Source organism: Pelmatolapia mariae, linkage group LG15 (genome assembly GCF_036321145.2).
Source record: "Pelmatolapia mariae isolate MD_Pm_ZW linkage group LG15, Pm_UMD_F_2, whole genome shotgun sequence".
Classification (NCBI taxonomy): Eukaryota; Metazoa; Chordata; class Actinopteri; order Cichliformes; family Cichlidae; genus Pelmatolapia; species Pelmatolapia mariae.
Window position 1 is genome coordinate 34,723,873 of NC_086240.1, and position 13,684 is coordinate 34,737,556.

Below are 13,684 nucleotides of genomic sequence, written 5' to 3' on the forward strand. Positions count from 1 at the left end.
TGCTCAAACTGAGATATGGGCGGGTTTGAAGGCCAGGACAAGACCTTGAACTCTTTATCTGTGGTAAACTACTCATGAACAAATTCTGCAGTGCAGCAGGACACATGATCCTGCTGAGAGAGGCCGCTGCAATCAGGGAATACTGTTGACTGGATGCAGGTGGTCTGGAACAATGTTTAGGCAGGTGCAGCATGTTAAACTAACCCACATGTACATCAAGACCCAAGGCTTCCCAGAATATAGCCCAGAAAATCACATTGCCTTTTTTGACTTCCCTTCTTTCAAAAGACAGAACATATTTGATAATAAAACTTTATTTTTTATTAAGAATAGGGTCACATTTACAGTGAATATACATTTAATTACAGCACATGTGCTGCAGAATAAAGAAAATAGCACAATTTTTCCCCCTAAGAAGTTGAAAACAAACACATAAGTGAGTAAAATAATCCTATTTATAACTCACAAATCAGATGCAGATTTTTCTGTGGAATCTGGATGAACTGAGTCTGTGCAGGAAAAAGGAATAAAACAATGTTTCTGGTGTTCCTTTACCACTAACTACAAAACCACACGTTTCCAGCAAAGGTGTTACACTTAAAGAAAAATCAATAAAAATAAAAATGTAACAAGAGAAGAATAAATACAGCCATTCATAAATTCCTGTACAGCACAAAGGGTTGTAAACCAAAAGGAGTATAATTACTAGTAAAAGGGTCAAAGAAACAGAAAAAGGACATTAAGGAGAAGCTGACAGCATCCATCTGGAAAGGGAAGCATCTTGGAGGAAGTCCACTGGCCACACACGATCATGATCCAAACAATCTGTGCAGATTGAAGACATTTGGCTAGTTAGAACAGCAGCACACGTCTACTAATTTCAGGAGAAGCAGCGCACATCTAAAGGGCATAAAAACTTTTGATTTACACACACACAAAAAAGACAGGACAGCACATTCATCAAGCTTTATAGGGAAAACCTCAGTAATGCTGAGTTGGGACTTCATTCACTCTCAGATGGACTCATGAATTATACAAGTTGTTACAAAAGGACTCCTGGTCCATGTTTACATGACTGCATCACATATTCTGTGTTGATTTAACAGCTGTGCAATCACGGCGTTATGCTCCTGATTGACCACATCCTAAAGGTGCACCACTGGATTTAGATCTGGGGATTGGGGAACCCATCATCATGTTTATGAAAGCATTCTGAGGCAATTTGTTTGGTACCTTGGCACATAAGAAAAAACCGTGGTAATAACAAAGTTAGACATGGTCATCAGAGATCCCCAGAAACACTGACTGATATAAACACGTGTCTGAAGTGTTCTCAGATTGGGTCCACGGCTTCATCCTTTAGACACCAAATTCAAGTTTCTTCACACCAAGCTCTGGTTGTTCAGTGTTTGTCCAGACTGGAGACTCAGACTAATAATGTGAATTGTAAGAAGTTTCTTCTGCTCCCACTTGTAAAGAATTGGCTTCTGGATTACTTTACCCCCCTTCAAAGCAGTAAGACTTCACTGGCAGCAACAGTCACATTTTTTTCTTGTTATAATGTTTAACTTGAAAAACACTTGAAGGTGCTGACTCATGTCTGCAGCCTACTGCTACCCCACGACTGTATTTTACCTTTAAAAGCAAATATGGCATAATCCTTAAATATCCTCCCCAAACATAATGCATTTATATGTGTCAGTGAAAACTAATACGGTATCCCAGAAAGTTGATTTTGTTCACATGGACTTGCATTTTCAGAAGGAGAAACGTTCTCAGTAATTCAGGTCACAGTAGTCTTAACTGGTTGAAAAACAAGGCAACCGGACTAAGTTTGTGAAGATGTTACACCTCTCATCCAAGAGGGTTCTTCAGTTCTAAAAACAAAAGGTGAAGACCTAAGTATATAATCTATGCATGGCACACCATAGAAGAGTCACCTCAACAGGACAGGACTCAGCTGTAAATCTATACCTAAAGGACAAAGGTCACTCTTTCGAGGATGCCAATGTTCACACTTTGGACAAAGAAGACAACTGGTTTGAGAGAGGAATAAAGGAGGCCATGTCAATGATGAGGATGTACACATCCTGGACAGGGAGGAACGTTGGTTTGAGCGCAGAGTCAAGGAGGCCATTTACGTGAAAAGAGAAAGACCATCTCTGAATTGAGGAGGGGGCCTAAGGGTACATCTTTCGCCATCTTACAATGCTGTGATTACAGCCATTCCCCAACTCGCCATAGTGAATGGTGAATGGTACTCATGGCCATTGATCAGTGGTGTTTGATCAGGGGTTGTTGATCAGTGGTCATGAGAATTTGCATAATCGCGATGAAGAAACTGACCTCCAAGTCCATTGTTCCTTCACTGGGCTGGTTTCAGTCATTATGCAAATGTACTGTTTATAAGATTGGGGAAACCTGCAGTCAGTTGAGACTGAAGAAGTCACTTGGAAGAGTAACGAAACGTTTCTCCCACTGAAAACGCTACGTCCAGATGAACAGAAACAACTTTAGGAGAGGCCATGTATGTCCACTGTGAACGACCATCACTTAACAGAGGTGGTGACAATGACAGCAGCTATCAGCCACCTACAATGCAGTTTTGATTATCCTTCCCAGGTGCATCTACCCCCGTTCACACCTTGTCTCAGTTGACCTCAATAGCTTTCATGGTAGGGCGGGGCAAGGTGTCAGAGTGGTTTCACCCAGCCTTTTTTTTTCTCAAACCTTGTGATGTGATGACGCACATGATCAATAGTGTCAACGGCCACCTCCTAAGGGACAATCTAGGGCAGGGGTGTCGGACTCCAGGCCTCGAGGGCCGGTGTCCTGCAGGTTTTAGATCTCACCCTGGGTCAACACACCTGAATCAAATGATTATTTCATTACCAGCCTCTGGAGAACTTCAAGACATGCTGAGGAAGTCGTTTAGCCATTTCAATCAGCTGTGTTGGTTCAAGGACACATCTAAAACCTGCAGGACACCGGCCCTCGAGGCCTGGAGTTCGACACCTGTGATCTAGGGGTTTAAATATCTGCGACTCCTCCACCTTTTGTTTTTAGAACTGAAGTGCCCTCTTGACTGAGAGGGGAAAAGTCTTGACAAACTTCAGCTGCCTTCTTTTGTTAAGCTTTTAGGAGTAGCACCATTGCCTAGCAATGGCTCACGAGGTCAGTTTTATTGCATGATCATATGCAAATTGTCATGACCGTTGATTAATGGCCAGAGAGTTGGGGAGTAGCTGCAACACACTATTAGAGCTACAGCACTGGTAAAATGCTGTAGCTGTAACAGTAACAGCTCCAGAGTGGTGAAAGATGTACCCCTGGGCCTCCTCCTGGATTCAGAGATGGTCTCTTCCTTTCCACGTAAAGGTTTTTGCTTAGGTAGTGACTGTCCTTCTCTCCTGAATTGCCTGCAGCTATTTTTAGGCGCCTTCCCAGCTTTGACAAATGTCCAGCTGGGACAACCACATTCCCTCAGGGCCATTTCGATACGATGACCTTCAGATTCCCAAGCCGGTCTGTGTGATGATGGTGTTCGCTCTGTGTTGTAGTGTCCTGATGACACCCAGTTTGTGTTTTAATGGAGAACGAGAGTCAAGAATGAAATACTGATCCGTGTGCGTTGATTTAAAGTACACGTCGACTTTTAAATGTCCCCCATTACTAATGGCAATTTGAGAGTCTAAGAAAGCTAGCCTGCCATTTTTCATTTCCTCCCTGGTGAACTTGATAATGTGAGAAATGCTTTGTGGTACATCGTGAAATTTGATTTTTCCACCCACGTATAATCCACATACCTGAACCAATTACTCAACAGTGTTCCAGGATACAATAACAGAGCCCTTTATTTCTCCACTTTGTTCCTTTCGGGGATTTCACTGCAGACCCGTGTTTCTGCCTCTTGTATGTGAAATATGTGAAACGGGAACAGAGTTCCAAGAGCAGACACTTTGGCTTGGTGCTTAGAGTTCTTCCTGTTACTGAGAAAATGTACTGTTTACAAAGTTCAGAAAGAGTGAAAAAAATTACTTTGATGAGCAACGAAACTGTTTGTCCCACTGAAAAAGCAACGTCCAAATGAACGAAATGAACTTTCTGGGATTTCTTTTTGATACGTGAAATGGTGTCAAAAAACCTCAATTAACAAAATAAATAAATAAATTAAAAAAAATCTAATCCCACAAGAAGACCAAACTCAAAACTTCTGACTTTTTTGTCGTGACAACCATTATTGTCACTGGTCTAGGTTTCTGGCAACAATTGGAATCTGTGCCACAAAGAAAGCTTATGTGGCTCAACATCAGTCTTCAGCACCTTCTCATATTTGGAGCACAAATATCTATGCATCTTCCTATGCTTATCCAAGTCAGTGCCCAATTCAGCAGCTGGAGTCTATCCCAGCTGTCATAAGGTTGGCAGGGTACACCCCGGAAAGGTTGCTAATCTATTGCAAGGCTAACGCTGAGAGACAGACATTCACACTGGTGTTCACCTTTTAGGCCGATTTAGAGTCACCAATTCACCAAACCCATGCATGTCTTTGTGCAGCTATGGTGGTGGTTGTCTATCACATGAGTAAGATACTGAATCGCGAGCTGCTAACGATGTGAGAGTGTCAGAATTTTAGAAAGCCTTTAGTCGTAAATAAAAGTATAAATTTGTGAGTGACTAGGTGAATAAGACTTACAAGAGAAAGGACTTGAGCTCCAAGTCCCTAGCTGAGTAGAAGGGTGTTATGTAACTACTAGTCCATTTACTGTGGGGGAAAAGCTGGAGTACACAGTGAGAACCCATGCAAGCATGGAGAGAACGCGCAAACTCTACGTTCTCCACGTATTGAACCCACCATCATGCTGCCCTATGAAACAAACACTAGGATAAAAGTAGCTAAAGCCCACAGCACAAGTAATTAAGTGCCTCTCAATAAACTGCATCTGGTTCATCAGCATCGACTAACACAGTCTTACTCACAGGATCATGCAGAACATGATGAAGATGTTCCACAATGCAATGAAGATCCGGAAGTACCGCAGGCTGAGCAGAAACTCTCTGATGTTGTCCCCTGAAAGATAGACTGTTAATCTTTGTGGCAATACTACACACACACACACACACACACACACACACACACACACACACACACTCTCTCTCTCTCTCACACACACTCACACACACACACACACACACCTGTTGTTGGTGATCCAGAGTCATCTCCAAATCCCTGCGACTCCTTCCTTTTGCTGAAAGAAGACACCCACAGTTAACCTTCAACTGTCTCTGCTCATTCTGCTAACACACAAACCTAAAGCAATGACTGAGTACAACACTCACAGCTTGAAGTTCAGCACAGCCCCTGCATTCACCAGTAAAGTCCTGCAGAGCACAAACACGGAGAGTTTGGTTGTCAGGTAACAGCGTATTAGCTGCTGAGCTGGCATTAGCACCAAGCTAGTTAGCTTGTCATTTTACGCCACACACGGCTACCTGACTGACACAAAATTACACAGCGACACAGAAAGACACATAGAGAACTGATTATCTCAATACAAGATGTGATTCCGTGTGACATCTGCCACACGACTCGATAAATTACCCGAATATCAACAGATCCCCGATCATCTTGATCAAATCACATCAGAAGCGCCTCAGTTCCGCGTTCGGCACGTAATCAGAAATGTGACCAATACAAATCCGGTATCCTGAGAAATACGAAGTGTTGTTATTCCCTGGGTTTAGACTGTAAGGTGCAACCTTACCAAACACTGATCGTCTGCCAAAATTGATTTTCAATGTTTCAGTGTATTTTTTATGTGTAATGTCTTATGTTTAAATAGACTTTAGTGAACAGGATTTATAAAGAGGTTATAAAGAGATTTATAAGCACTCAAGCACTTTAAAAACGACCACACACAGTTAGCCAATTAAAATATGTTTATAGAACTGTTGTTGTATTTGTTGACATTTTTCTGCTGCCCTCTAGGTCAGATCTCTCTTTAAAAATACATTTTTGACGTCATTGTGACCTTTTATCTGGGCAAGTAAGAGATATATAAAAGCCACTTTGTCAAAAACTGATTGCAGCTTCTACCTTGTGACAGGTATGTATGTTATTGTTTTTTCTGTTCCTTCCTAGTGGGATAAATCATTTCTTTGGTAGCTCTCGAACTTCGTAGGTTCTTTTGGGTGTTTTTGTTTTGGTGAAAGGAGCTTTTTTCGAATGTCTTTGGCTCCCCTTTTTGGAGAGAGTAAGCACTACATCCATTTTCGTGGGAATTTAAAGCAAATACAGAGAATAATAAATTAAAAACCATTAAAAAATACATACTTGAAATCTTGATTTACTTATTATTATTATTACGTTCACCTCGACATCTCTGCATTCCCGATGAGTGTGAACAATGTTGGGATTAATTAAAGCATCATCTGGCTGTGAGTCAGAACGGCTCCAGGATCAGATCAGGATTGTGGGTGTTTTCATGAACGAGTGAATAAATATTTGTTGATATGAAGCCTTGACGGTTTATTTTTATATATTTATTTTCCCTCCTGCTGTGTCTCAGAGCTGCAGTAAACCCCCAGCAGCGTCTTATGGCTCGGCTGAGCGAAGATCTCGATGAAGACAGCAGAGCAAGCCTTTTGTTTTTCAGCTGAAGCGCCTGAAAGGTCGCCTGAAAAAGCGGAGCAGCTGGCACTGAGCGCAGATGATGATGATGATGATGCAGAGGCCGTGGAGATGAGTGGTATTAATAGGAGGGCTTGAGTGTCACAGGCTTTCACAGTCGAGACCAGGGGGGGGCTTGCTGTGGCGGACAGTCGGCGGACCGGGTTTTGGGGGGTCTTCCGATCCAGACTGCGCAGTCGGAATAAAACAGAAACGCAGCTCAGACCGGCAACATGGACGTGCTGACAGTTCTTAATTTGGGCGATATTGCCCAAGCTTTCTCCAAAATGGGAATGTTTCCCGTGTTTGATCTCGCTTACTACATCGTGTCCATCCTCTACCTCAAATATGAGCCAGGTGAGTGTGCTTGACACTTTTCTGCTTATTATTCATGTCATAAATATGTTAGAATATAAGTCTGCGTGCTGTTTGTGCAACAGTCCACAGGCTGTTAAGTAAAATATATCCAGAACAGTACGTTTTATACACCTGTGACTGGAATTTAACCAGGAAGTAACGAATGATGCGAGAAAGTCTATGACTTGCATGATGTGTAATTTCATTGTGAACTGAAGGCTTTATTTGTATTACATTTAGCTCATACTTTGCCTAAATACCCTTACAAGGACTTTCTCTTGCAGTTATCTGTTTAGTCCTTATAAAGAATGACCTGTTACATAAACTCCAGCAGCAGCTCTGCAGCTCTGCTTTGCTTTATGTGAGGGAATGTGCGTTGCTGCAGCAGCCTGACCTCCTTTAGGAAATCACTGGAGTAGATTAAACCCCCCAGCTTTGGTTAAAGCCCATTTTTTTCCATTAAGATTTAACTCCTTTGAGTAACAGAGCCCGAGGAGGATGAAACCTGAGGCCTGTGCATACCAGTGACTTAAGCAATAAATAGAAGGGCCTGAAATAGACGGTCAGTAGGACCTCCAGAGCCAACTCCCCCGCCACCTTTGCTGCACACTTGGGCTTCACTTGTCCCTGGGAATGTGTGCGTGTATTCTTTGAAATAACACATTCACCTCTCCACAGAGTAAAACACGCACTGTGATATTGATATGATGGTTTGGTCTTGTTGAAAGGAGCACAAAATGCATCTCACCCTCATAATAAGTTTAAAAAGAAGCCTTCCATGCCCATTGAGCCCATTTAAAACTGTTTTCACAGCATGATCAGAACAAATGCATCATCTCTCACATTTTCCTCAGCTGGAGGAGTCACTCGTCACATAAGCACAGCTGTAGGCCACTTGGAAGCCTGTTTTAGACCAACTACTTGGATAAAGTTAATTGATATAAATGCTTTTATCAAGTTTAGTGAAGTCAGCATCTTGTTAAAAGTCTGTTGTTGAGGGACCAAAGTTTTATATGTATTCGTTATAAGGTAGATCAGGGAATCTCCCAGCTGGTACAGGGTCGAGATGTACTGGCCAAAAGACTGCAATGTGTGGAGTAAAGAAACATACTACAAAAACATAAAAGGCAGCCAAAACAGAGGGACTGCAGTTTGTGTGCATTTTAAAGTTAGAAAGTACCAGCCAGGCCGACTTCAACTGTAAAGCTTGCCTTATTTTCATGCATGCAATTTCACAGTCAAATGAGTCCTGCTGTGGCTCCCACAATATCACATTGCAGTTACAATTATCCTGCACATGTCTGAGCAGAGAGCCTAAAATTGCACCAGAACTTTGAGCTTTTTTCTTTTTTCGGTTTATGTGACAGGAGAAAGGAGAGAGAAGTGTAGGGTCAGAGGTCACGAGTGGCCTGTCAAAGTTGCATACAGGAGAGGCCAGTGAGCACGATGTATTTATAGGGCAATATTTCTCAGGATCAGGTTGCCTTCAAATTGAGGGCCGGTTGAACCACTACACCCCCACCCACCTGTTGGTGGAGATTTGCACTCACATCTCGACTTACTGTAACAATGCTGTAACGCCGTCGAGGCTCTGTCCCGCACGAAATGTGCGTACAGTCTCAAAACTGGATACATGTAACCTTTTGTGTGGTCACACGTTTGCAATTTTTCCACTTTTGTATTTCTTACTTATAACTGCATCTGTTTTCTTGTTGCACCTCCTGCGTGCATGCCATGTCTAACTTCCTTTTCTTCTTTGAAATCAATTGGGCACCTAGTTTTGCCTTTGTCCCATTGCTTCACCAGCTTCATCAGCTGTAGCACAACATGAAGCAGAAACATTTTTAGCTGCAGCGTACTGAACACTGGACACTGATTTAGAAAATGTGGAAAACTTATGACGGTGTCAGTTCGCAGAGTTTTAAAGTTTAATTGGCGCTTGCCTTGCTGCCACTCACATGGATACACCACGTGAGTCCACAACATGACTGTTTGTCATGCAGGCTTTCTTTGTAGCATCTTTTAAGATATATGCATTCAGTATATTACAAAGAGCCGCTCTAGTCTGTGTCCTTAAGCAAAGCAGCCATATGTCAACTCAAAAGTGACTGTAGTTATCCTGAGTCAACATTGACCGATGATAAAGATGTGTACTATCAGGGCGTGACCTGGAATGATAAACTGGGTGTGCACAAAGATACAGCACACACGGGATCCACTGATATTAGCATTTGCAGGCTGCTGGTAACAGTTAGGTCTGTAGGAGCTGGCAGAAATTATCAAAGATTAATATAGTTAATAAGTTAACATTCTGCCCAAAGTGCTGACTTTAATTAATTTAATTATATGCACATTTTACATAAGGAATCAGGAATTTGCTCACATGACATTTATTTGACTGGTATGCATTCGGTTTATACTAAGCACATTTTCCTTTATTTGAATAAATAAACCTTTGATTTTATACATTTCAGTGGTATTTTACTCAAAGTTATTGTTTCACATTGACTGAGGGTAAAAACTCTTTGAGTGTTTTAGAGGAGCAGGGGGTGGTGCAACACAGCCTCCACGTTTTTCTCACTTGACAATTATAACAAGTATTATTGTCACAGACTTTTTGCAAAGCATTCGATCGATCAATCAACTGATCAATCAACATCATTTTTATTACATTTACAAACAGATAAAAAAGGATAAATAATGACTGTATTTTTTTTACCACCACCAGGAGTCGCCAAAGTTGAATAATTTTCCTCTTTCTCTAAAGAAAACTATTGACTTCCAATCAAATATATAAACTGTTTGTAGATAAATCACCTGACTGATCTAATAGTTACTTTAGTTGGTGAGTTGCTTAAGTTTTTGGAGGATTTTGTTAAGTTTTTCTGTTTGTATAATCTTGGAGAAAACAGAAGAATGAGCAGCATCTGACTCTTTAATAAAAGCCCAGAACACATCATCATCATCATCAGCTTCATGCGCACACTGAGAGCACTCATTGACCAGCTGCTGTGATGTTTTGATCTTCACACCCTTCTGACAGCTCGTCCTCTGTGTTGCAGGCTCAGTGGAAGTTTCTCGCAGGAGTCCCGTGGCCTCCTGGCTCTGCGCCATGCTCTACTGCTTTGGTAGTTACATCCTGGCAGACATCATGCTTGGAAGCAGCCCCGTCGACTATTTCCAGCACAACAGCCACATCCTGCTGGCCTCAGCTGTCTGGTGAGAAAACCCCCAGAACCAGTTTGCTCATCACTCGTGCTTTTATTTAACTTTCAAGATGACATTTATGATACAAAGATCTGTCTCTTCCATTAGACATCAAGGATAATGAGTTAAAGTTGCAGCGTGGTCAGGAAACCAAACGCACAGAGTGGTTTTATCCATTTATTTTATTCACAGGGAGGAGATTTATATGTAACAGGAATAAAAAAAAGTAATGTTTTATATTTGTTGAGGAATAAACTCACAAAGGTTGTCAATCTCAATTGCAGGTACCTCATCTTTTACTGCCCGCTGAACCTCTTCTACAAATGTGTGAGTTTCTTGCCCATCAAGCTGGTGTTGGTCGCCCTGAAGGAAGTTGTGCGCACTCGTAAGATCGCCGCAGGGGTTCACCACGCCCACCACGCCTACCACCACGGCTTCTTCATCATGGTGATCGTTGGATATGTCAAAGGTCGGTGTGACAGGGCTTTTGGTGCATGTATAGTCCCTAAATCACCAATGTTTACATTGTGATGGAAAGGCAATTACGCTTGTGAGGAATAAACTAGTCTGTAAGTGAGTCATGGCAATTGCCAACTCTTTGGTACTAATTTAGTGACACATACATAGATACACATACTCGATGCATCTACAGTCTTTGTTACTGTGGCTGTTGGATCATCAGCCGCATGATTTAAACATGCATTAGTTGTACTTGTGCTTGCCTCTGTGGATGGATTACCACCAAGGCAACTGTGCCTTGAAAACTCCAGGCTCAAGTGGTTTTCACTAATGTGATAAATAATTCACTCAGGAGTAAATGTCCAGTGTAACAGGATCATAGCTAGGGTTGTGTTTTGTGGTTAACCGTAATGTGGGCCATGTTTTCCGAGCCAACCTTTGGATCCTGTGTGGAAACAGAGATTTATTATGTGTTTAAAAAGGGTCGGGAAACTATTTTAGTAGATAAACTGTGCACAGTCTGAAGAAGAGGTTCCAGCAACTCCTTTTTTTTGTATTTTTTGTAATATCCAATCACAGCTGCCCAATAGCTAGAAAAGCTGCGTATCAAATGTTAGGTGTGGATTCATTCTGGTCTAAAATCTTTTCCAGACATGAACCTGCCAAAGAAAGAAAGAAAAAATGGCATGCTTCTATTTAAAAAAGGAGCAAAGCCTGACAGATGAGGTTGTGCAAAACGTTAAACCGCATTTCTACTTTGGCTCTTTATCATGAAAGCCTCCTGTCCCAGTTACAATAAGGAGGCCCTGCAGGCGTCCTTGTTGAAAATGGGCGTAAGAAGCTGAAGTCAGATAAGAGCAGTGACTCACAACATAGACTTTTTTTAAATCCTTCTTTCTATTTTTATCCTCACAGGATCTGGAGTGGCTCTCATGTCCAATTTTGAGCAGCTGCTGCGTGGTGTGTGGAGACCCGAGACCAACGAGATCCTCAACATGTCATTGTAAGTCTGGCGGGGAAAATACAATGATCAGTGTCTCCTCAAACACAAAACCTAAAGCTGAACTGCACATAACGCTGAGTTTGCTAAAGTCATTCATGTGGCGCTCTAAACATGTTCTGATTTCTGGTGCCCTCTGGTGGTGGGACCTAAAAAGGACACTCTAAACACCATGATTCCATGGTGAGTGGGTAACCTGTTTGCTTTACATGTGAAATATCCCCCACTTTAGACACAAACTGAGACTTAGGGGTCACAAGGTAGTGTAGTCCTAGTGACTTCCCCAAGCCTGGATGAAAACGCAGTCAGGGCGTAAAACCTGTGCCAAATCAAAAATGTGCTCCAATCTGCTGAGGTGACCCCTTGTGAAATAATGTAACAGCAGAAAGCAGCCACTTACACAGTGTCAAATAAGAGTTGAATTCAAATTAAATAGCAGGCTTTGCTCCAGCCTCCACTCCAGCCCTTTTTGCTCTCTGTTTTTGCTGCCAGCGTTCGTTTTACCACCAGTTTGTGTTTTTCTTTCTACAGCCCAACCAAAGCCAGCCTCTACGGTGCCATCCTCTTCACCATGCAGGAGGCCCACTGGCTGCCAGTGTCCAAGAGCACCCTTATCCTCATCTTCACCCTCTTCATGGCCACAAGCAAGGTACGATCAGCAATTCAATGGCTGAACTCAGAACCATCCACCTCTGTGAACACATCTGCACTGTGTCAAAACACTCACTTTTGCTTCGTTGGACTGATGAAACATGTTTTGTACTACACAAATCAGGGTTTATGGGAAATACACAACTAACCTGTTGGTTTTAAAGTGAAATACATTGAATGTAGGTGTTATTGATCACAGGAGATCTTTTACCTGTAACATCAAGTGTATCATATTTGAAACACTTAACCTTTGGCACACTTGATCAGTGTGATAAATTGCACAATACATTTTTAACCAGCAAAAATAATACAGATTAAATGTAAAATTAACATTTTTTCGTATTATGTGGTTAGTTTTTTCCGTTGGAACTTTTCACTTAATAATTCTGAAACATGTGGGATAAACTCTAAGGCTGCTTTATTGCTGAACTTAAAGAAATAAAATAACACCAACTAGGCACAATGAAGGAACACAAAGCAAAAGGGAGAACCCGACAAAGAACAGAAGCAAACTGAGGGTTTAAATAAACAACACAGATTACTGTAGAGCAGAAACACCGGGGGAACACTGAACAGAATTTCATCAGACTCTTCTCTCCTCTCAGGTGGTGATGACCGCCCGGCACTCTCACGGCTCCCCCTTTGCTCTCATTGAGTCCTGGATCTGCCACCTGCTGTTCGGCTCTCCACTGGCTGGTGGTGAGGAGGACCACCATCATCCTCCTCCTGCAGGTGCTCCATCTTCACCTCTCAAGACCAAGGAGGATCTGAGCGAAGGTGCTCGCAAGAGGAAGGTCAAGAAAGCTGAGTAGAGCGCCGTGCTTCACTGCCGAAACGATCGGACTTCCCATTCCTTTCTAAGACGAGGGGCAGTTTGATGATGTTTGATGTTTTGCCAAGTGAGAGCCTTTCTATTAGAGCAACATGGTGCTTTCGACATTTGACATCACCCGAGGACTCTGTAAATACCACAGCAAAAGCTTCACACCCAACCTGGACCTTTGAAACCTACTTATTTATGTGTCTGTGAACATCTGCATCTGTGCAACACTGTGTGGCGATCCACGGTCAGGGGCTGCAGCGTGCCCTTAGGACAGCTTTCGTTCCTCATCAGTAGTTGTTACCAGGAGCAAGTGGTTTTCTTTTAGTTCACCAATTCTTATTTTCATGAAGGAAGCAGCAGAAAATTTTAAGTAATTTGAAGCTTAATCTGAAATTCTAATGTGAATAAAGCATTATGTGAAAGAACACGGATGATTTTTACACTGAAATGAAAGCAAATTAATATCTTTCAATAAAATCAGGAGAAACATGGTGTCTGTGTGGTGTCTGTGCCATTC

At 42.1% G+C, this 13,684-nt stretch overlaps 2 protein-coding genes across 2 annotated transcripts; one reads left to right on the top strand and one right to left on the bottom strand.

Moving 5' to 3' along the window:
• Positions 1–327: 327 nt before the first annotated feature.
• On the bottom strand, positions 328–5,703 carry smim7 (small integral membrane protein 7). Its single transcript, XM_063495397.1, has 5 exons — positions 5,603–5,703; positions 5,341–5,382; positions 5,197–5,249; positions 4,981–5,071; positions 328–825 (listed from the first exon to the last, which is right to left on the bottom strand). The coding sequence occupies exons 1-5, from the start codon at positions 5,626–5,628 to the stop codon at positions 810–812; spliced, it is 228 nt and encodes a 75-aa protein (XP_063351467.1). The 5' UTR covers positions 5,629–5,703; the 3' UTR covers positions 328–809.
• Positions 5,704–6,465: 762 nt separating this feature from the next.
• tmem38a (transmembrane protein 38A) lies at positions 6,466–13,657 on the top strand. The gene is made up of 6 exons (XM_063495260.1): positions 6,466–7,027; positions 10,090–10,246; positions 10,519–10,703; positions 11,609–11,696; positions 12,225–12,342; positions 12,950–13,657. The coding sequence occupies exons 1-6, from the start codon at positions 6,904–6,906 to the stop codon at positions 13,154–13,156; spliced, it is 879 nt and encodes a 292-aa protein (XP_063351330.1). The 5' UTR covers positions 6,466–6,903; the 3' UTR covers positions 13,157–13,657.
• The last annotated feature ends 27 nt before the right edge of the window (positions 13,658–13,684 follow it).

Bases quoted from the DNA above. Each gene is read 5' to 3' on its own strand.
- smim7 (XM_063495397.1), bottom strand. From the start codon at position 5,628: ATGATCGGGGATCTGTTGATATTCGG. The intron at 5,383-5,602 runs GTAATTTATCGA...TGTGCTCTGCAG, and splicing joins GGGGATCTGTTGATATTCGG to GACTTTACTGGTGAATGCAG. The intron at 5,072-5,196 runs GTGTGTGTGTGT...TCTATCTTTCAG, and splicing joins CTCTGGATCACCAACAACAG to GGGACAACATCAGAGAGTTT.
- tmem38a (XM_063495260.1), top strand. From the start codon at position 6,904: ATGGACGTGCTGACAGTTCTTAATTTGGGCGATATTGCCCAAGCTTTC. The intron at 10,247-10,518 runs GTGAGAAAACCC...TCTCAATTGCAG, and splicing joins CTGCTGGCCTCAGCTGTCTG to GTACCTCATCTTTTACTGCC. The intron at 12,343-12,949 runs GTACGATCAGCA...CTCTCCTCTCAG, and splicing joins TCTTCATGGCCACAAGCAAG to GTGGTGATGACCGCCCGGCA.